The sequence below is a fragment of the Engraulis encrasicolus genome, chromosome 17 (genome assembly GCF_034702125.1).
Source record: "Engraulis encrasicolus isolate BLACKSEA-1 chromosome 17, IST_EnEncr_1.0, whole genome shotgun sequence".
Classification (NCBI taxonomy): Eukaryota; Metazoa; Chordata; class Actinopteri; order Clupeiformes; family Engraulidae; genus Engraulis; species Engraulis encrasicolus.
Genome location: NC_085873.1, coordinates 20970261 through 20993969, shown reverse-complemented (window position 1 = coordinate 20993969; position 23709 = coordinate 20970261). Strand labels below are relative to the sequence as shown.

The 23709-nt window shown below is 45.9% G+C and overlaps 2 protein-coding genes across 3 annotated transcripts in view; one reads left to right on the top strand and one right to left on the bottom strand.

Annotated features, from left to right (window-relative positions):
* Positions 1-10892, bottom strand: part of LOC134467315 (COP9 signalosome complex subunit 1-like) — a 46133-nt gene extending 35241 nt beyond the window's left edge. Inside the window, exons 1-6 of the mRNA XM_063221212.1 lie at positions 10798-10892; positions 9463-9555; positions 7813-7994; positions 5735-5899; positions 4427-4562; positions 803-880 (exon numbers count right to left, since the gene is read on the bottom strand). Of these exons, the coding sequence (XP_063077282.1) occupies positions 803-880; positions 4427-4562; positions 5735-5899; positions 7813-7994; positions 9463-9555; positions 10798-10830 (687 nt within the window). The 5' untranslated portion in view covers positions 10831-10892. The remainder of the gene's footprint in view (positions 1-802; positions 881-4426; positions 4563-5734; positions 5900-7812; positions 7995-9462; positions 9556-10797) is intronic.
* Positions 10893-11339: 447 nt separating this feature from the next.
* rfng (RFNG O-fucosylpeptide 3-beta-N-acetylglucosaminyltransferase) overlaps positions 11340-23709 on the top strand; it is a 22552-nt gene continuing 10182 nt past the window's right edge. The window contains exons 1-2 of one of the 2 annotated variants that reach the window (XM_063221940.1): positions 11340-11799; positions 12942-13685. In XM_063221940.1, coding sequence (XP_063078010.1) covers positions 13182-13685 — 504 coding nt within the window. In that variant the 5' untranslated portion in view covers positions 11340-11799; positions 12942-13181. The other variant, XM_063221941.1, reaches the window with a different exon arrangement.

Genomic DNA, 23709 nt, shown 5'->3' with positions numbered 1-23709 from the left:
GCTTTCGTGGTGTCTTATCAACTGGTTAACTGCCAAGTCCCGTGAGTGGCGAGTCCTTGTTTCCTACTGTGTTGGCAATGTCTGGTAAATAATTAAAGATTTTGCGACCTCTAGTGGTAAGTTAAGCCGTGCACCCAGTAATGAACAAAGACAACGAAGGCAAACTAAATCACATCATTATGTGGCGGAGGTAGGCCTAATGATAATAATAATAAAAAACATTTCCCTATGAATAGGCTACAAGGGGGATAATGATTAATGATTAACAAATTTGTTTCAACAAGAGTCCTTTAGTGTGTGAGGCCATATGTGGCTCAGGACCAATGTAAGATGTGTGTCAAAATCCCATCCCCCCCCCCCCCCCCCCTTATTTTTGCGTTCTGGACATATTGTAATTGAACAGCCTCCCCTGTTTGACAGACTACCAGCCGCCACTGCTCTATACCCATGTCCAAAACGAACTGAACTTCCTTGGCGGAGGTCTGCGTTCTCTGAATGCATTTCTAGTTTAATTTTCCGTTGACGATGTGCATGTGCGTCGCACGCTTGACGCCTGACCTGTTCTCAGGGATTAATGGCCACCCCATTAACCAATCAGAAAAGAGATTTCCATTGCGTAGGCAGATAAAGATATAAAATGGTGTGTCTGCTGGAGAGGTCAAGTCTTTCTCAGCAGGGTATGATGACACATCCACTTGTGGTACAGTGAGGGGGCTTTTGTAGAAGCACATAGGAGGGACACAGCAACTTTAGATGTTAGTCTTGAGAGCGAGAAATCATAACGAGGCCTGGTGTGACTCACCTCTGCTAACTCTGGCGTTGACTCGGCCTTGGTGACGTAGCTGAGGACGTGCGACCAGTTCTGGAGGTAAACGCTGACCTGAGGAGGGGAGAAGGAGATGGGAGAAAAGATTTTCTTAGTAGAACAAGATACCCCAACCCCTGTGTACCCAATGCAAAGGAGTGTGCTCAAGTTCGGTCTCCTAAGGGGGCGTTGTCCCCTCCTTCTTCTTCTCTTCTGTGGCGTTTGGTGGAGGCTTGCATAAGATGTGCACTACCGCTATCTACAGTGCCAAGGGAACTCCATTTATTCTCAACCTAAGAATAAAACTCCAAAAGGTCTCCTAACCGAAGGTCTCCTCAAGGGGCGTTCACCTGACATCACATGGATCCAGGAAATGCACATGCTTGATGTATCTTACTCTACTAAGAAAATCTTTGATGGGAGGGAGCGAGGTCAGAAGGAAGAGGAAATCAGTGGCTAACATCTGCCCCCTGCTGGACACCAACCCACACTGCAGGGCAGTATTCATGGCTAGACACTCACTGACGCTCACACACCACCAGGGCTCTCAATTAACTTTTTTCATCACCAGCCAAAATGTCTAATAGATGTTAATCTCACTAGACAAACATACACTGACTAATGGGTCAAAGTGTCTAGTAGTAAAGTTGCTGTTTTCTACCAGCCAAACTGACATTACACCAGCATTTTGGCTGGTGTTAATTTAGAGCCCTGCACACCACCAACATTCACTCATATCACCTCATCTCAGACTTTACATTTGAGATTAACAAAAATGTATAAAGTGTGCGTACATCCCAAAAACAAGTGTTAGAGGAGCCGGATATAATAGAACACATGAAAAAACAGAAGAAATATCCGCACACAGTACAAACTTCCTTGCTTTGATCCATTTTGATGACATATCATTTTATACATTTGAACAATTCCCTAATTAGCAGTTTTATGATATTTGTCACTGATCATACTGGCATTATAATTGCAGTGTCACCCTGGCCTGCTGTACACACTCTGAACTGTGTTTATGTGAATATTAGAATTTTATGAAGGTTGTCGGTTCGAGCCCTGCACTGCCTGACCCCATCGATGTATCCTTGAGCAAGATACCTAACTAGGGCTGGGTATCGCAGCCATGTCCCTGTATCAATTCGATTTCGATTCTTAGGGCTTTGAATCGATTAATCACGACTCAATTCGATTCGATTCGATTCCTTCCAAATCGATTCAATCCGTTCCCTTCTTGGTGCCAGGATTTCCACCAAAAGATGCTGTTGCCTATTTTTATATAAAAGTGTCAAAGGCTGTGGCTTGACAGTGTTAACAGATTGCTAATTTGTAATAAGTAGGCCTAGGCCTAATTGACTAATACCTACTGGGTATTTTCCATAGACCTAAATTAAACAAAAAGAACAAAAAGAAAAAGAACCCAAAAAACGATTTTGTGCCCTGTGAATTGATTATGTGAATTTCGATTCGATTTGATCGATTATCGATTAACTAGATTATTTTACCCAGCCCTATACCTAACCCCAATTTGCTTCTGGTATCAGAGTGGTAACCTGCGTGGCAGCCACTGCTGTCTGTGTGTGAATGTGAATGGGTGAATGTGAGGCATACAACGTAAAGCGCCTTCGAGTGCTCGAAGGAGAGGAAAGGCGCTATATAAATGCAGTCCATTTACCATGAAATATTTCCAAATTCTTAATACTTCAATTTATAATGTGATACTTAATCCTGTTTTGAGCATTTTTTAAAATACATTTACAAGCAATAAATATATGGGAAAAAAATATACAAGCAAAAACAATGTACAGGTGAGCATCGATATTATAAAAGGTGCTTACACACACAATATCAATCAATCAAATGCCACGTGAAATGGAACAGTAATCAAAAACGTTGTGAACCATTAACCATAAGAAATAGTTGGAATGTTGGACAAAACCTCTAGTCTAAAGAATGTTGGCCGTTACAGAATTATGTGTTATGTGCAATACTTAAAAGAATGTCAAAAGCTATTAACAGGCTGTGACCTCAAACGTGCATAGTTTCCATTCTGGCAGTCCGCTACTACAGTACAGCTTCATCCTAATACCTTGTCCGTCGTGTGTTGCATACAGGGCCAGTTCTAGGTAATTTGGTGCCCTAGGCGAGCACCGATCTTTCCTTTTTGTGGAATTTGACACTGGCATCTGCAAACATGGTGTCATACATCTGATCGAGCACAGCTGATCTAGTACCATGTATATACACTGAGTGCCCATTAAATGTAAAGTTTAATGCTTTATTTAGCTTAATATTGTAATTCTGTGGGCCTTGGTGCCCCCCAGGACATTTGGCGCCCTAGGCGACCGCCCAGTCTGCCTATGCCTAGCGCGGCCCTGGTTGCTTAGTGCTTCACTGCTGGCCATCGTTTAATTTCCTCTGACAATTTCATTGTCTATGAACACGCGACCCCGTAACCTTTTAACTCGAAACAGGACAGGCCTGCAACAATCCACCCCTGCGTTGGCAAGCGTCCCAGCATGCAGTTCACCAATAAGGGCTGCTGTGGAGCATCACATCAAAGACATTTCAACACTGCAGACAGTGATGTTCAATCAAATGCTGACTGTTTTTTGTTCACATGAGCACTCGGACATACTGATACAGTGGAGGATACTGTTTTCAATTATTCAGAAGATGTTCTTTAATTATTCAGTGAACAGTTGTCTATGCAGGAGATGTGTCTGTCTAATTGCCACTTCGGACTGAACCAGGGTGCACTCAAAAAGTAAGAGTAATAAAACGGATATCTTCCATTCACTCCATGTCATGCACATACAGTACCGTAAGGTGACAGTTTCTTTGGCCATACGAATTGGATAAAACAGTCATGCTTCTTCCTAAAATAAAAACGTCACTCCCTTGGAATACTCTACTTCCTCTCTGAGTGCGTTTATATGTAGTTCAGTGTCCCGAATATGAGGCATATCCCGGTTATGATCATATTCGGGATAAGGTGCTTATACGAGCACAGAATGTTATATTCCGGTCTACATTCTTGGCCGTTATAGAATTCTCTTCAAAAGTGTGTAGCCTGGATACCAGCAATAGCGTTCTATGGGAAGCCCCTGTATTCGGGATAAGGTGTGTACATGCGTCAGTATCCTGGCTTCTTTCGGAATACTCCACCTAGCATGTCCCGATTTCTCAGTATCCGGAATAAGTGCTTATTGGGGATACTGTTTATATGCTCATACGCAAATTCGGGATACTTAATATACCGGTCATATTCGGGATACTGAACTGCATGTATACACACTCACTCTTTTTTAAAAATTTACAACTGTCCTTTTTCCTTTTTCTAATTATTTTCTGAATGACCTGAATGACCCATGGACACGGAGAGAATGTGGAATGATAAAGTCATCACAGACACAGAGGATCATTTCTCGAAGCGTTTTGAATCTACTTACGTTAACAATGGCAATTACAACGGGTGTGCGGCATGAATTGAAGGAGTTTGAATGAGCTCACAACTCTGGTCTCAGCACACGCACACAATAAAATAATCACACACACACACAACACACACACACACACTATAAGTTGGTGTTGTCATGCAGTGTGGCTTCTCACCTTGATGACGTTGAGACACATGTTGACGAGGTGCTTGGCACTGGTGCAGTAGTCGCGTGCGCGTGAGTAGCACTTGAGGGCGTTGCTCAGGTCACCACAGTCCAGGTAGTGGTCACCCAGGTCATCATGACCCCTCCTGTCAACCACACACACACACACACACACACACACACACACACACACACACACACACACACACACACACACACACACACACACACACCCACACACACACACACACACACACACACACACACACACACACACACACACACACCAGGACCGCAGTTATTAAGCCTGTCAATCAAAAAAGTGTGAAATGGGCCCAGCTGTGGTTCAAATGGCTGGGCACTGGACTGCTACCCCAGCGACCTGGGTTCGATTCTGGCCTGGGTCATTTGCCAATCCTTCCCCATCTCTCTCAAACAGTATTCCTGTGACACACGGAATTTCATGTTCAAGTCATGTTACTATGTATTAATAAGTGTGTATGGGCCAACTTCTCTCAGGCCAAAAAAAATGACCAGATTTGGCCCTCGGGCCTGCGTTGGACATCCCTGATATAAACAACCAAAATGACTGAGCAGCAAAAACAAAAATATAGCAAGCTGGTGGAATAAGAATTCTGTCTTGCAGAAATCTCCCCCGCCAATCATAACACAAAACTATACAGTATGACAGCGTTATGTAACGATATTCCGCTTACACCTCGGCTCTGGTAAAAAAGGCCCAGCAGCGATTGCACTTCCTCAGAGTACTTAAGAAAGAACAGCTAGACTCAAGCTTGCTGGTGACCTTTTACCGTTCCACCATAGAGAGCCTGCTGACCTACGCAGTGTCAGTGTGGCACTCAAGTTGCACTGAGGCTGACAGGAAGAGACTGCAGAGGGTGACCAAAACAGCACAAAAAATCATAGGCTGCCCCCTGCCTCCCATACCCACCATCTACAACTCACGCTGCGTAAGTAGAGCCAGGAGTATCATTAAAGATCCCACACATCCTGGCTTTCATCTCTTCACACTGTTGCCCTCTGGCAGGCGCTACAAGGCATTGCCAGCCAGAACCAATAGGATGAAGAACAGCTTCTTCCCCAAAGCTGTTACAACAATGAACTCACACTTACTGGACAATGTTCATCTATAAAGGACTGTGCACTTCGTAGGGAAGCTAAAATCTCAGTATACTTTGTATAATGACAATAAAGGCTTTCTATTCTATTCTATTCTATTCTATTCTATTTCTATTACGCTTGAAGTTCAATCAAAATGACGTAGCCTAATTGACTGAAATCCCCTCAGGTACAGTACCTGATGCTCTCCTTGATGGAGTTGCCTTTGTAGTTCTTGAGGTCGGTGTCGAGCTTCTCCAGGCGGAGTAGGGCCTTCTTGCGGGTGGACTCTGCCCACGATGAGTCCATCATGGGGAAGTCCTCCCTGCCCTCAGCGGCGGCCTCCATACTGACATGGGACTCCCTAGAGCACAGAATAATTACATGACATTAGTGAGAATGTGTTTGACTAGTAAAATCAGTATCTACAAGTCCTCCATCCTCTCAGCTGCGGCCTCAAAACTGACATGGGACCCCCTGAAGCACATAAGTTTAGTTTAGTTTAGTTTATTACCTCCGCCAAGGAGATTATGTTTTCGGTTGCTTCTGTCTGTCTGTCTGTCTGTCTGTCTGTCTGTCTGTCTGTCTGTCTGTCTGTCTGTCTGTCTGTCTGTCTGTCTGTCTGTCTGTCTGTCTGTCTGTCTGTCTGTCTGTCTGTCTGTAGCATTACTCAAAATCACGATCCGGATCCAGGAATTTTTAAAAGATTCTTCACCATTGCGGAATAAGGCGAATTTTGACATTCCAGTTTCTAACTCCACAAAACTAGACAGAAAGACTTGACAAAAAAATAGGGTTCCATAGCAAGTCAACATCGTCAAATGGTCTATCAAACAGCAAAGTTTAGTGATGACCAGATGTGGATTCCGGATCTGGTTTTAAGTTAGATTAGGCGTAGGGTACCACAGCGTATAAATGTTATGGCGTCAGTTACCCCATGGCCTTGGCAGAGGTTTGCACTCTCAGAGTGTTTCTAGTTTAGTTTAGCTCAAACAGGGACCATGCACAAGAGCTTTCATTTACAAAAGTAAAAACATGGCTTGTGCCAGATTAAAGCTAATACAGCTGATTTCCATCTGCAGTCCCTGGGCAGGAAGAGCTAAATTAAAATACAGTACATGTACAGATAGGAACAGCCATAGGATACATTCATGTGCAACCATCCCGCCTCACACACACACACACACACACACACACACACACACACACACACACACACACACACACACACACACACACACACACACACACACATGGGTTATTCATAACTGAATCACTCATGAATACTCATTATCATCATGCTAGATAGAGCTAATATTGTGTTATACAACATGATGGCACATCATGACACATTACATCATGTAACATCCATACCTTCAGCATACGTGTACATGCCACATAATAATATTAACCCATTTTAGCCTGGAGCGACATATACACTGCATTCAGGCTCTTGAGATTTGAGCTTTCTTTTAAATTAGAAATGTGGGTATGTTAGAGCTGATTGAAAATATTCTAGTGCAAAATGAGGGTCCCAGCTTTTAAATGCAACTTATTGCTTTTATATGCTTTTATATGCTTCGGAGGCTGAGATGTTTAGGTTTTAATAGGCAGAGGGCACCTATTCCCAAAGATGGCTTAAGCTAAAATGGATTAAAAGGGGTCACGTGGAGACTACTGCAAGCTTATTGGGCCATCACATTGGTCAAGGAGCCAATCTTAGCCATCATGTAGACCTACTGTACTGAAATCACCTGTCAGAGATTGAGCCCAATAGGTCTGTTTCTAATGCGCTGTTGCTTTGTTTTCTATTACAGACCCATTGTATCATTGCATTTGACACGAGGCCTGGACAGGCAAGGGGCCTCCCATACAAACGATGTGATGTGGATGTATTCAAAGATAAAAATATTTGAACAAATGTTACCTTTCTCATGAATACTTACCACTGCCATCAAATGCTAAGTATTCATTATGACTGGGAAAATTGCACTTTGCGGTGCAGGTGGCTAGTTCTTTATTTTGACGGTAAGTTACCAGACAGCGTACACCAATTTTGGGGTGCAGGTGGATAGTTCTACATTTTAACGGTAAGTTACCAGACGGCATCCACCAGTTTACGGTGCAGGTGGATAGTTCTATATTTTAACGCCGTCCACCAGTTTGCAGTGCAGTTGGATGGTTCTATACTTATGTTTAACAGTAATTTTCCTGACGCCCTCCACCAGTTTACGGTGCAGTTGGATAGTTTTACTGTATATTTTAACTGTAAGTTACCTAACAGCATCCACCAGTTTGCGGTGCAGGTCCTCGTAGACGTCCACGTTGAAGGTCCTCTGCACGAAGGTGACGGCCAGCACCAGGGCCTCCAGGCGCAGCGCGGGGCAGTGCTCCGCCACGAAGCGCAGGCGCTCGATACGCATCAGGCCCCGGTAGCTCGACGCATACTGCTCCAGGTCCTGCAAAAGGGCAAAGGTCAACATTGAGGAACATTTCAAACATTAGGGAAAGCAGAGCAGCCCAGGGGCCTATACCAAGAAGCTGGTTCAGGAGTAAACCAGGTTAAGTTAAGAGGTAAATAATCTAATAGAAGAGCCCGGAGTTCTCATTTTTATAAGAAATTTCTGTCTGTAGTCCCTCTCGTTACTGAACCATGATTAGCTTGTTCCTCTCTGTTGTTGTTGGAAATCACTGTGTAATGTAATGCAATGGGTGGATAGAGCAGTCTAGCCTGTTATGTTACATTGAATTTCATGTTCAAGTCTATACGACCAATCTTCTTGTTCCTTTGGTCTGGGAATGATCACTGCCCATGAGCTACTGTATGTGACTATCAGTTGTATGATTGGTTACAGCTACCTAGTAGTATGCATCAGGGCTTGACACATTAACTTTTTCGCTTGCCGGCCACTGTGTCTAGTGGTTTTCCCGAGTCACTAGCCATCCAGCTGTTCTACTAGCCACAAATTTGTTTTTTTGTTTTTTTTAATCATGACGCTGTACTATCTTCAGAAGATGAGGTGCTTAAAACAAGAAGATGAGTGCATGGGTTTCTACATGGAAATAAAACAAACAAATAGAAACTGAGTAACTGAGCTTTTTCCTCAACTTAAATACAAACAATTGATACACAAGGGGAAAAGTTCAGAATATACGCTATTCTGATAGTGAAAAGTTAAAGAAAGTGAAAGCCCATTGGGAAACTCCAACTCCCATTGTCATTGTGACACAGCACTCCACAGCACACAAGTGAACACTGCACACAACGAAATTGCATTTATGCCTCACCCGTGCAAGGGGGCAGCCCTCAGTGGCGCCCCATGGGGAGCAGTGCGGTGGGACGGTACCATGCTCAGGGTACCTCAGTCATGGAGGAGGATGGGGGAGAGCACTGGTTGATTACTCCCCCCACCAACCTGGCGGGTCGGGAGTCGAAGCGGCAACCTCTGGGATGCAAGTCTGACGCCCTAACCGCTCACCCATGACTGCCCTCACCCTATGTCATACCATAGAATAAGCTACCTGCCAAATTGGCTAGTGACCCTGAAATGGTTACCAGCCAAAGCCAAGTTTGGCAGGTGCCAGTGTCAAGCCCTATTAATCTGTAACGGAGGTGTTCCTGTGCAGTCCGCCGCTCGGGGCTCGAACCCACCACCTCCTAGTCAACGCATCAGTTTGGGTATGGGAGGCACAGCACTATACCACTGAGCTAAAGGACCGGTCCGATGACTCAGCGCTACCGATACTGTATGAGGCTTCAAGAGGGAGGTTTACTAACGTTCCACACTCACACCTTGCTTGTTGGCCTCCGTTACACATGCAGATAATATTGGTACAAGTCTGAAAAAGAATGCTGAACCCCAGAGCTCAAATTTAGGCACAGCCTAATATGTTAGTTATGAAGAACATCAGAAAACTGTTCCTTACCAGGGAGGCATTGTCTACTGTGTAGTCGCTGGGCAGGGCATTCAGCTGATCGTCCTGAGGGTCTCCATCCATCTGCATGGGCTCCACTGGCCCCTGAGTATTGAGGAGTTAATTAGGGGTGAGGCACAACATTAGATAACCAGCTTGTGTGCGCACACACACACACACACACACACACACACACACACACACACACACACACACACACACACACACACACACACACACACACACACACACACACACACTAGTGAGCACCCTTCAAAGTGAGTCATGCCCAGTGATTGGATACTCTTTGGTGAACTCTGCAGAGTATACAATCACTGGGTGACTAATTAGGCTTACACACTTCGAAGGGTGCACACTGCAACATTGAGAAATACCCTCTCTCTCTCTCTGAAAAGTAAATCTAATGTACTGTATTATGTCAGTAGCTGTGACACATCGTGTGGCTCTTCTGTGCAGGGTTACACAAATGTTTACTCAAACTGTCAGTGGCAAAGGAGGGCAGGGGGAGTAGGAGGAAGAGGTTTCAGACAACAGACATCCTCCAAATCAATAGTAAATCAGTGGGTTAAAATGGTTGCCTCCTGACAGTGGACAGCCTGCTTACAATGACTTGACGGGGCCACAGACATGATTCAACTTGGTAAATCCGTGGGTGGAAAGGACTGTCTCGTCGTGTTGTTATTGTATAGGTCAAAACAAATCCTTCACAGCATCGCAGCTGCCTGGGAGTCAACAGAAACATGACCCTCTTGTCGAGAACCGACCACAGCAAGTAAACTATCGGTTGTCAGTTCTCTTCACAGCTGCGCGATCCAAGTAATTCAGTTACTCTCGGAGCTAGGGCTATGGGGATTTCAGCAACATGGGTCAACTTCATAACTCAACGCTCAACAGGTGCAGATAAAAAGCTCATCCCACAACTTGCTACCTCGGCAGCTGGTGGCAAGGCAACCCAACCATACCAAATAAACAACAAGGCTGGCTACGTGAAGGCTTTCTTCCGCGATAACCGTGGAGGCAGGGAGTAGGCTACTGAATAAATTAGATATCATACCGGCCTTCCGGCCATTAAGGAACAAGAAAACAAAAAAGACATTACAAATGTAACTCGAGGACAGTAGAACCAACACTGGTAAGACTGGAGATAACACAGGCAGGCGCTAACTTGTGTATGAGGACTGGTTCATTTGAGTGACGTTAGGCTAATAACTGCGCAAAATAACATGCTGCCCGAACTTACGAGCCCTGTGCATTAAATGTCACGGCACTGTAACAAGCCATAGTCAAGAAGCCAAGTTGCTAAATGCTTTATGCGAGACTATTTACCTGGAAGTTGTGAATTTGAAGTGGTAGCGGCATCTCTCAAAACAGTCCAACCGCTCTGTTGTTGAATCACTGGGAGCACACGCAAAATGCATCCGGGGCAGGGTGAGCATATCCGACTGACGTCATCCCGCAAATGATGATCCCAGATGCAGATCAGTGTATGCAGTTAATTGTTTTCCGAGATTGCTATCTCATCTGGTAGTGAAGGAAATAATTTCCAATATGGGTGAGAGGTGTGGTGGGTGATCTACCTGCTCAGACTTTCTGTGCTCGACCTACAATAATGTTCTTCAGTTAAATATGGCAATGCTGTTGGGAAAGCTTTTTTTATTGTAGGCATTTTGCAAAAATGTGAGTCAGGTCTGCTTTCATGTCGTTTCAAGGTAAGCATTGTCCATAGATTTGTGATGATGATTTAACTCTTTCAGCTAGAAATTGCTCTGCGAATCCATCAGTCGCTCATGCAGCTGCTAGTTCTAACGTGTCAGGCAGAGGGCGCTCTACCTCAGCTCATGCTCCTCCTTTGTGCGAAGAATCAAGCCACTGAGATGAAATGGGGGTTTGCGTTCAAAATGCTGCTAGGAACCGGGAGAACAACACAGAACATTTTTTCCAGTCCATAACTAGTCTCACGAAGGCAGCCAGGGCTGACTGGTTGCCCTGAAATCCAGTGCAGTGACAACAGGTCTGCGTTTCATTGAAACTAAATCGCTGTGTAAAATGAATAGCTAACTGAGATAAGTTGAGTCGCCCGCAACGCTTTGTAGGCTACCAGAGTCGGGACCAGAGCTGCTGAGAACACAAAGACTTTGAGCTGTGATTCACACGTTTTGCAAACATCGGACGGACAACTCATCTTATTGTAGGACGGATGGACTGGTAACTTTTATCTCAGCTTCCGGACAGAGACTCATGAAGGCGACCCAACTTCGGTCATTTTGTATCTGCTGCTGAGGTTGGGGAGTGGATTCTTGCAAAACATGTGTCACCTTCGAAGGAGAGGTAAGTAAGAACTCAAGTGTGTAAACAAACACATGATGTCTCCGTATCTGAATAGTCTCGGTGAAAGACCGTTTTCTTTTTGTATTTTTATGTTTAAAAGTTGATGGGGGAGATGATGTTTTGGAGGAGCTGCCTATCAATTGTGCTGCTCAATTGACTGAAGTTGTACAACAGCGAGCTAAGTTGTTTCAACATTTCAGAAGTATTGCGCAATACAACTGTCATTTTATCTTGTATGACTACTTACAAGGCAGGACATACAAATCGACTTTAATTGATGGGAGTATCCCCTCCTAAGTCCTTGTTGGTTTCAAGATAAGTGGTCCAGATTGTGGACAACAGCCAGTGTGTGTAAAACCAGCTGTTTCGATTGGCAGCAGCCCCACGCGCTGCCCCCAGAGTGGCTCTTTACCGTGGGCTTCAGTGGTTAGCCCATTTCGCCACAGCACAGCCTGTGACATTATATTAACATCTTATTCGTAAAACCTCTCTCTATTACAATCTCGGTCTGGAGGGACGCGAACGTCCTGTTTCTCCAGTTTGTCAAGGTAGGTCTCAATGTAATTGTTTGTTCCATGTGTTGCATTGGAACTTCACAATGCAATTTGTCAGAAAGATCATAGACCGCGAGTTAGTTCTAGGCTATTTTGAGACGTGCAATTGAACAACGTCGTTTCACCACGTATAGCATTCCTTCTTACGTAGAAATGCCATCTGTTAGCAGTTGGAAAGTATCAGTGCCACTCTGAAAATAGAGGAGCAGGAAATTGCTCACATATTGGAGGGCTGCAATTTGGGTCCGCACTGCAGTGCACGGAGATTCAACATCAGATACACCATTTTAGGTGCGCGCACAGCATGGACCTGGGTCGTTCGCTACGGGCAAGCACCGTGAAATTTGAAAAGCTCATCTAATTTGTTTTATTTGGTGTATTGTATGAGGTGACTGCTATGTGCGTGTGCAGAATTATTACTGAAGCGACCACCCAATAGTAGTACTTCTGTAAGAGGTGATCTGGGTAGCTTGGCTTACAGTGATTTCCAAAATATCCAAGATGAAGTTTGTGATGTTAGTAGTAGCACAAGTTATGTAGTGTACTGTACGCTTTCTATTCATGTGACTGTGTCTTTATTTGTTTTAGGTCATTCAGTGATTTGGTGATGCTGAGGATGGCTGGTGGACACATGAGTGTCTGTGGCCCCCCTGGAGGCTAAACTTCAACCTGTCCCCTCACCTCACCTCTCCTCTCCTCACGCGGCCTCCTCCTCCTCCTCCTCCTCCTCCTCCTCCCGGCCCGAGAGGAAGGAAGGAAGGCAGGCCGGCTGGACGCAGCGCAGTGCAAAGCAACGCCAAGCCAAGCCAGCAGGTCAGGACAGGAAGGATGCACCTGTCCCATGTGGGCGTCAGCAAGCTCTGCTTCCTCGTCTCCCTGGCCCTGTGCGCCCTCCTCCTGCTGCTCATCCCCACCCTGCAGGCCCCCCCTCGCCAGGGGGGAGACCGGCCCCCGCCTCCACCACGGCCCAAACCACAACCCCGTCATGCCAACAAGCACGCGCCCGGCGGCAGCAGCGTTCAGCTGGGGCCCGATGGGGGCGGCGGTGATGGTGGTGGTGCCCCCCACCCGAATAAGACTGGGCAGAGGGTCACCCTGGAGACCACTGTTGGCAGGGCCGCTGCTGCTGGCAGGCTGGACCCCCTTCCCCTCCACCAGGCACCGGGTGCCCTCCCGCCCCCCCAGAGGAAGTTCTCCTCCTCGGGGTCACGTTCCTCCAGAGACCCCCTGGAGCTGAGGGACGTTTTCATCGCTGTCAAGACCACCAAGAAGTACCACAAGACCCGGCTGGAGCTGCTCTCCCAGACCTGGGTGTCACGCGCCAAGGAACAGGTAAGGCAGCAAGATGGATGGATGGATGGATGGATGGTTAGATAGCCTATATTGTCCTGAAAGGGACATTTGTTTTCACTGCCATGAAAGCTTGTTGCAGCCTACTTGTAGACATGAAGTTTACAACTCCATGCACAATACATGTACACAAGGACATCTCACACAAACACACACACACACACACACACACACACACACACACACACACACACACACACACACACAAGCCATACACCCACACCCAACAGTCACCAACAGGAAACGAGCAGTAACGTGCAGGGCTCTAAATTAACGTCAGCAACCAACTGGCCAAATGCTGGTGAAATTTTCAGTTTGGCTGGTAGAAAAGACAAACTTACTAGCCACGCTCGCTCACACAGTGGTGAGTGTGTGTTTGGCTAGTAAGATTATCATCTACTAGCCATTTTGGCTGCTTATGAAAAAAGTGAATTTACTTGTGAAGCCCTGGTTAACGTGACTCCACTCTAACACGTACATTTGTGACAACGCTCTAACACGTACATTCATCTACACACATGGCCTCTCTCTACATACAGTACATGCTGTAACTCTATTGGTATTCCTGGCACCAAGACTTCACTGGATGTGCATAAATGAGCTCATTAATTTCTGGTGTAGTGAGAAAATGTTTCCATTACTTGAGCACCTACATGTGGACTGTTTATTCTCACTCATCTGACTGTGTGTACATTCCTTAAGGCAAATGTATAGTCCTGGCAGCGATTATCAGAAAAGTATAGTACAAATCAAGCACTCTTTTTAAATCCTTCCTGGTAAGGATATATGTAGCACATGACGAAAGCAACCAGCTAGAATGCAGAACTTTGTCCTTCTGATACAATCAGAGTAAGCAACAACATATGGACTTTTAGGGCAGGTATAAAAGACATTGTTGGATGGATCTTCCACGGCAAGAGCCCTTTATTTAACACACAACTGTAGAGGGCTTGTATTTTATGGTGAATGGGTGGCTTGTTGTGTGATTGGGGCTACTACCGTATACTCTAAAACACTGTGCAGGTCAGAGACCTCCATAGTTTAGTCCAGGTGAAATGGTCTTTATATTAGCCATGGACCATTAAGGAGGCCGGGCATGGGGTTATGGAGAAACTTAAACAGTCTATTGTTGCTGTTAGACATAATTGTTTTGGTTAGACATGATGTTACAAGAAGGGTGGAACTTTTGGTTTTGAGTTTGGAATAATCTACGTCATGTAGTGTTATTCAGGCCTCAGTGGTGACGGGAAGTTTTATCTTGTTTGACTGAGAAGACCTTGGGGAATGAGAATATTTAGCCATATCTTGCTTTTTGTTATGTTATGCTTTTTTATTTTTTTATTTCATAGCTGGTATTTGTCTTAACAGTCTGTGGTAATCATGAGGTTTGGAACACCATGGTGCGCCTCAGACAGCGAAATAGGCCAAAGTGTTACCTCAGGTTTGTCTGTGTGTGTTAGTTGAGGTGGGTCATGTGGTTGTGCATGTGTGTGGCATGTGTAAATGCAGTCTTTGTCAAAGTTGTTTCTGTGGCTTTGGTTTTCAGCATTTTATTCAACATTAACTTACTGTATTTTGCTGGTCAATGTTGAGCAGTTGTATACAGTTGAATTCTTGTCATGGCCTGATTTGGCTTGTGAATGGTTTTAAGAGGTGTAGTTACTGCACTTCTCATTGAAGCAGTGGTTCAGGAACAGGTGGTAATACCAGCAAGAACACAGTAACTACATTTTTGTGGTTGAAAGCCATATGAATTAAAAAAAATGTGTGTGTGCATACATTTCCACCCTAAAAAAAGAATTAAATGGTAGTGTCACCACCACTTTACCAACAACACAATTGTCTGGCCAGAAAGGAAACTTTGAAGCCTTTTTTCCTCACTTTACCAGGAATCGTCGTTACTGCGTTCTTGTTTGGTATGGCAGTGCTGCGAGTCTGCCCACACTGTGTAGAATGTGGATGAACCATTGAATACAATTTGAATATGTCTTGATCTTCAGATTTGGCTTGAGGGTGTGCTGTGAGTCTGTCCACACTGTGTAGAATGTATATGGATGGTGTTATGTGCATGTGTCTGGCCAGCAGGAGCTGCGTTGAGGCCGTCTTGAGTGGAGACTCTGGGTGCATGCCTTCCAATATGCAGACTCCTGTCCTCCACTTGTGCTTGTGGCCTCGCGTTTTGCTGATACCCCGGTTCCGTGGAGCAAACAATAATGTTTTCCCGTTGTCAGCCTAGCCACAACAATTTTTGGGGGACTGTTCTTCATTCACCATCCCGGTTTCAAATGAGGAAATGACATTAGATTTGTGCTTTTGTAAGAAATTGAATAAATTTTCTGTCTTCAGTGACGTCATCATGAGGTCACAAGCAGGCAAGTGAGCAAGGGAGGATGGAAGCCCGCATTTTGGAATCCACCCTCAGTTAGGAGCTGCGTTTAGGCCGTCTTGTCTTGAGTGGAGACTCTAAACCAGAGATAGGGAACCTTTTTCATTCGAGGGGCCATTTTAGGCCTATGTTGAAGGCAGCCAGCTTTAAAACAGACCCCACCTTCTCTAGGTCCCCTGAATATAACTTAATTGTATTGCAAATGTAAATTCCAAGATTCCGTTACAAAATATGCATAACATGCTGCATAATAGGGCTGCACAATTAATCGAAAAATAATCAAAATCGTGATAAAATAGTGAAATCGAACTCATGATTTTAATCGTGATTTAATCGTGGCAATAGTGACCTACTTTTGAGAGCGTCCTTGAAGCCAGAACATACTGACAGGCTGGTGTTTCTGGCCAGAAATATGTCCACTTAAGTTTTATGCTATTCCCTTTACATAATTATTACAATTCATTTTATTTTGCTCATCCTGTATGTAATTCATTCTTGATTATATTTCGTCTTGTTATGATTTTCAAAAAAATCTGCAAAAATCAATAATCGTGATTAATAATCGTGATTATGATTTTGACCAAAATAATCGTGATTATGATTTTTTTCCATAATCGTGCAGCCCTACTGCATAACATTGAAATTGTTTCGGGGGCCGGATAAAACGGCCTCATGGTCCGTAAACGGCTCTCGAAAGTCGAGACACGAGTTCCCCAGCCCTGCTCTAATCTGTAGGAGCTGCGTTGAGGCCGTCTTGCCTTGAAGACTCTAAACTTGGCACTGGCTTCCCTGAAGGGCAAGCAGAGAGGGGTAGACTGAAGAGTGATAACGTGTGAGGAGCTGGAAGGTGTGTGTGTGCGTGTGGGCACATGTACATTAAGTGTGTGTGTGTGTGCATGCATATGGGCAAGCGCGTGTATGTGTGTGGTGTACGCATGTCAGCCAGTTTTGGCAGCACGCCCCATGGAAGTGAAGTAAGGGGAAGAAGGGGGGAGGGGTATGGGGAGGGTTAGGGGTAGGGTTGGCAAGCAAGTACCCCAGGGCCCCTCCGAGGTAGGAAGCTCCCTAGCAACTTGAGACCCCTAAAAACATACACACACACACACACACTCTAAGGCCAGGCGTGCGTGTGTGTGTGTGTATGTGCGTGTGCGTGTGTGCGTGTTTGTGTGTGTGTGTGTGGGACCAACAGATAGACAGACGTGAGCAGGCAGGCACCCACAAAACTTGCAGGCAGTCTCTCTGTCTGTTTGTCTGTCTGTCTCTTTGGACGGCCCTTTTCTTTTATTTTGTGTGTGCAGTAGGGCTGGGGACTTGTTTGCTTTCACCCAGGAGCCCCATGTCCTCTCTCTTGGCTGACCCTAGCAGTAGGCTACAGTGGAGGAGGAGGAGGAGGGGAGGGAGGGTGTAAGGGGGCCTCTGAGGAGTGTGAGGGGTGGGGGGTGTAAGGGGGCCTCTGAGGAGTGTGAGGGGTGGGTGTGTGCCCTGGGAGGAGGATGTGCATGCGTGCATGTGTGTTTGTGTGAGAAAGAGAGAGAGAGACACACACACACACACACACACACACACACACACACAGAAGGAGAGATGGTTGGGTGGGTGTGTGTGTGTGCCCTGGGAGCAGGACCCCTGGGGTGGGGGATGGGGGTGGATGGATGGGGTGGGGATATGTGCGGGTGCCCCAGGAGGCCCCTGCCCCTGCCTGGGCCGGCTCCCCAGGGATGTGTGGTGGAGAGACCTGGGCATGCCGCTCGGGGCACAGAACACATGTGGGGATTACCAAGTCACTGGGTGAGACGTGGAGGACAGACAGCCCGTGGTGTGGGATGCCTTATTGAGGAGCAAGGCAAGAGGGAGGCCTAGGCTGCTGTCAACATGCACTACCATGGATCAATCTATGTGCAACATAACTTTTGTGCATCACCTCACGTGGGTCAAATTAGGGCTGGGCAATATGACGATATATATCGTTATCGTGATATAAAAGTGTAAATCGTGACCTCTCTCCTATATCGTTTATATCGTGATAGTAATTTTATCAGTTGTATACAATTGAATATCATTTAATTACATTTGATGTCACAATACAATAAAAAGATCCATTTCAAAGACAGGTTGTTTTGCGACATGAAAAAATAAAGAGCAAATAAAGAGAATAACTGAAAACGTATGTAATTGTGGTATATCGTGATATATATCGTAATCGTGATATAAAGTAATCCATATCGTGAAATAGTTTTTTCCATATGTATGTGTAGGGTGAGGCAGGGAGAGGAGGAGATGCACTAGAGCAGGGGTTCCCAACCTTTTCCAACTTGGGGCCCATTTGAAATGTTCACAAATGTTCGGGGCCCACCTCTGACCCAATAAACAATAAAACTCAAATGAATCAGCAGCAAAGCACACAAAAATATCAATTTGATTTTTAGAAAATGATTTCAAGGCCCACTTGGAATACCTTTAGGGCCCACCAGTGGGCCCCAGCCCACAGTTTGAGAATCACTGCACTAGAGAGGAGGAAATGAAGAAATGCAAAGATTAAGCGTGAGAAGTGGAATGGAAAGAAAGACCTCTACACACACTCATGTTGATTTACGTATAGGAGAGCAAGAGATGCACAGAGAGGAGAAGATGGAGGAAATGGAAGGATCACTCGGCCTCAGAAGCAAAGTGCTTTGAAAAGTTAGAGATGAACATCCATTCTGAAATGTTTAGGTCTCGAGGGGGGAAAACCCCAAGTGGTTTGGACACACGTGCCCCTCTTAACTCAAGCCGCCACTGCACAGACCAACTACTCCATGGATTTTCCATCTGGTTAATGTGTCCCTTATGTTGTGGTGAAGGGTCATTCTGCATAAGCCCACCACGTTGTAGTTAAAGGCAGACGTGAATTCAAAAAGCGGTCACAGAATCTAACCATCCCAACCTCTTCAGCATCGATTTCTCATTCTCTTTACACAGACAAATCATGTCGTCATGCAATTTAATTTAAAAATGGAGTAAGGGATGTGTGAAAAAATTAAGTGTTCATGGTCATCATTTATGCCTGATGAATACTGATAAGAGGGAGTGAAGGAGGTACAGAGCGTACCTCAGAGTAAAGGCTTCCATGCTCTCACACACACACACACTAGTTGTTGCCATCCTGCACTGTTGTTCCTGGCGTGGGGAAGCTGGTAGAGGAGTGGGAGCTGGAGGTGGATGGCAGGACAGAGGGGGTAGAGGGGTGGGCGGGTGGTCTGGGGGGCTTTTGAGCTCTAGGAATAGCTCTAGAAGAGTTGGAGTGTAGCCGATGGGCTAGAGATAAGACCTGACTTCTACTTGTTTACCCGCTCTGGCACCCAAAGCACAGATTCTCTCTTGCGCGCGCACACACACACACACACACACACACACACACACACAAAGCTACTCACATACAAACATGTGCACACACACGACACTCGTACATACTGACTCGCATACATATACACTCACTCACTCACTCACGCGCGCGCACTCTCATCCACACAAGCACACTAACCTACTCTGGCACACTCCATCTGGTCTCGTAAAAAGCAGATTTGCGATTGGGGCCACTTGAGCACAATGGAGTGCAGTGTTGAGCAGCGGGCTCCAGCGGTCTTCAGCGAGAGGCAACATTCTTTCCCTAATTAGCTCCTTAACACCCGTGCAAGTCCACAGCTCCCAGACACTGACTTACACACAGGAGACTACAGACAGACTTACAGACAGGAGACTGCAGCTTCCAGACCCTGACTTACACACAGGAGACTACAGACACACACCGACTAACAGACAGGAGACTACAGACCCTGACTTACACACAGGAGACTACAGACACACACTGACTTACACACAGGAAACTGGTTTACACTGACCTTGACTTACAGACAGGAGACTACAGACATACTTACAGACAGGAGACTGCAGACATACTTACAGACAGCCAGGCGACCATAGACAGACTTGCAGACAGGAGACTACAGACACTTACAGACCCTGACTTACAGACAGGAGACTACAGACACACACTGACTTACACACAGGAGACTACAGACAAACTTACACAGACACAGGAGACTACAGACACACACTGGCTTACAGACAGGAGACTACAGACACACACTGACTTACACACAGGAGACTACAGACACACACTGACATACACACAGGAGACTACAGACAGACTTCCAGACCCTGACTTACAGACAGGAGACTACAGACACACACTGACTTACACACAGGAGACTACAGACACAAACTGACTTACACACATGAGACTGCAGCTTCCAGACCCTGACTTACAGACAGGAGACTGGTTTACACAGACACTGAGATTTGCACACAGGAGAATACAGACAGACTTACGGACCCTGACTTACAGACAGGGGACTACAGACACACACTGACTTACAGACAGACTCACAGACACACACTGACTTACAGACAGGAGACTACAGACAGACTTACAGACCCTGACTTGCAGACCCTGACTTACAGACAGGAGACAACAGACAGAGAGGAGACTGCTTTGCGTAGACAATGACTTACACACAGGATACTGCTTTACACAGACACTGCCTTGCACACAGGAGACTGACTCACTGACACAGACAGAGAGCAATACACACAGCAGAAGAATGTGTCAGATAGGAAAACGAGGAGGTGGTAGAATCAGTGTTTATTGCCCAGTGGCATTCTTGTACTTGGCACATAGCTGACAGATGGCACGTAGGCTGGCGCTGTGCCCATTGTTATATGGGGTTGCCCACGCGTGCGAGGTGACTGCATCCCTGCCATTACTGGTAACCTCCGACAAGATAACAGCTGTGCTGCAGAGGCGCTCCTCTGGAACAGGAGCAGCCACAGCTGAGGGCACTGGGCATCACCAACTGACCTGGATCCCATTTCTCGAAAGCATCGTTGCTAACCAGTTAGCAACTTTCTAGGTTTCCAATGGGAAATTGCATTGCAACTAAGTAAGTTGCTAACTTAGTTAGCAACGGCGTTTTCGAGAAACACACTCCTGGATCCCATTTCTCGAAAGCACACCGGCTGACTGCAGTGCTGTGCAGATTTGGCCCAAGCCTGGTTTTGCAGAGCCATTTATTTGCCCTGCCTCCACTTAGGAGAAGAAAAGCCATAAGACCCCTTGAGTAGGAAATTTAGCAGTCAAGCAGACATCCTTTGCTCAGAAAGTGAAAAGCCTGCCATGTGTGTCAGAGGCACATCACTTCACAGACTGATGCTAACGTTTCAGTTCGGAAAATGGAGCTAATTACACAGTAATACGTGGCACAGTTGTCCACCTCCATCCACACTTGCTCTGAATTCAAATGCCCAACTACTGTGACATATAAACCAGCCCCAGGGCACAAAGTCAGTTGCTGACGGGTCACCACACGCTACTGTCTCCAGTCTTTCATGTCAAGGTCAAGGTCATATTCCACAGTGTGCCCCCCTGCTGCTTTTATTGGCCATTAGCTGAGGACCCTTAAGGATATTTACGAGCAGAGAAAGCCACGAGTGGGCACGCTGAGTTAAACCAGACCACCACGATATGAGAGAGAGGGAGAGGGCGCGAGAGAAAGAACATGGTGAGTTAAACCAGAGAGGGAGAGAAAGAACATGGTGAGTTAAACCAGAGAGAGAGAGGGAGAGAGAGAGAGAGAGATGAGTTAAACCGGACCACCACGAGGAGAGAGAGAGGGAAGTTAGCTTGGTGCTGCGAACCAGATGTTCTATCCTGCAGTCAGTGTGGCAGGCAGGCAATTGATGTGTTTTATTTCTCCAGTGTTTTAAACAGGCATAAGGGAGGGAAAACTGAGGAGGTGGTTTTGGGGCTGGTGGAAAACTGTACGCCTCCCTCCCTCCACCTAGAGGGAAAGGGTGACACATGGAGAGGCATAGAGGGGCTGGGCGGTACTTTCCCTCCCCCTTAATGGTTGTGGAACGGCAAAACATCTGTAGGTACTCTGAAATCAGTGGCGTGTGTACGACGTGTGTGTGTGTGTGTATGTGCATGCGTTTGTGTGAGTATGAGCGTACACACACACACACCACTGATTTCAGAGTACACACACACACACACACACACACGTCACTCGGTCGGTAGGGGGCTTTTCTTGAAAAGCTAATTTAAAACACCCCAACAAGGTTTTTGGTTTCTCTTCCAAGACTAACAAGAACCACCCTGCCAGGTTTTTCTTTAAGTCCCTCTAAAACTCTTTCACTGATTTTGTTGTGGTGGGTTTTTCAACTTTTTTCTCCTTCCAGCAGAACACAAAGCATATTGTGTGGTGTCGCCGGCTTTGTCCCCGCACATGTGGTTGTTTTAAGTGTGTTTCTTTGCTATGATGCCAAACACTGACCCTAGCGAAAGGATAACATAACAAACATGTTGTGTAGCGCAGCGCAGGGCTGGACTGGGCCAAAAAAATCAGGCAGGGCATTTTCAGCCATCACCAGTCCGCCTGGCATTGAGAGAGACGATGAAGCCTGTGGCAATAATATTACACATCTATTGCGATTTTTTTTTTTTTTTACCACAACAGGCAAAATTAATATTTAAATCTCGCTCGGAGAGGTCTGAGTGAAGCGGCATGAGAACTGGTCCCACTACACTGAGGGGAAGAGCAGGCCAAAGTCATCGATGGTCCACCAGGCAAATGCCCTGTATGACTTATGGTTCGCGGCGGTGTTGAGAGGAGGGTGTAACGGTAACACTGTTCTCTTGCGTCAGACTCAGAGTGTTGTTTTGTGGGGGCCCCCCTGTCATGTGCTGCCCGATTCTCCACAGTGGACTCCTTAGAGAAGATTTACACAGTTTCTCTCTTTCTGTCTTTCTCTCTCTCTCGCTCACCCACTTCTCTCTCTACAATTCCTTATTCTATAGCTCCCTCTGTCCATTCTCTCTCTGTCTTTCTCTCTATCTTTCTTTTTTCTTTCTTTCTTTCTTTCTCTCTATCTTTCTTTTTTTTCTTTCTTTCTTTCTTTCTTTTTCTCTCTCTCTCTCTCTCTCTCTCTCTCTCTCTCTCTCCCCCTCCCTCTCTCTCTCCTGTTTGGTTGGTGGGCTGGCGCCAGTGTCTTGGCCCCAGACTCCAGGCATCTGTGGTCTTAACGTGGTCCAGATCATCAGTGGTGTGGTGTGGTATCTGTTGTCCACGCTGTCCAGCATTCATGGGGAGGATCCCTGCTGTGTTTGTGCGTCAACACCATGTCGGATGACTGAATTATGGTGTTGTTTTATTGTGATCATCAAGTCTCATCTGTCACGGCTTGGTGAGATTATGATGGAGTGGTTGTTTTTTTGTGTGTTTTTTTTCTGGTTCGGTGAGATCATGATGTTGGCTTCTTCTCAGAACTCCTTTAGCTCTCTCTCTCTCTCTCTCTCTCTCTCTCTCTCTCTCTCTCTCTCTCTCTCTCTCTCTCTCTCTCGTATACCCTTTACTTCTCTTTCGTGTTTCATCCTCTTGTGACTTTTCCCTTTCTCTTTTCCTCTCTCTCTCTCTCTCTCTCTCTCTCTCTCTCTCTCTCTCTCTCTCTCTCTCTCTCTCTCTCTCTCTCTCTCTCTCTCTCTCTCTCTCATAGAGGGAGGGGGGGGGGTGTTCTCCTTCA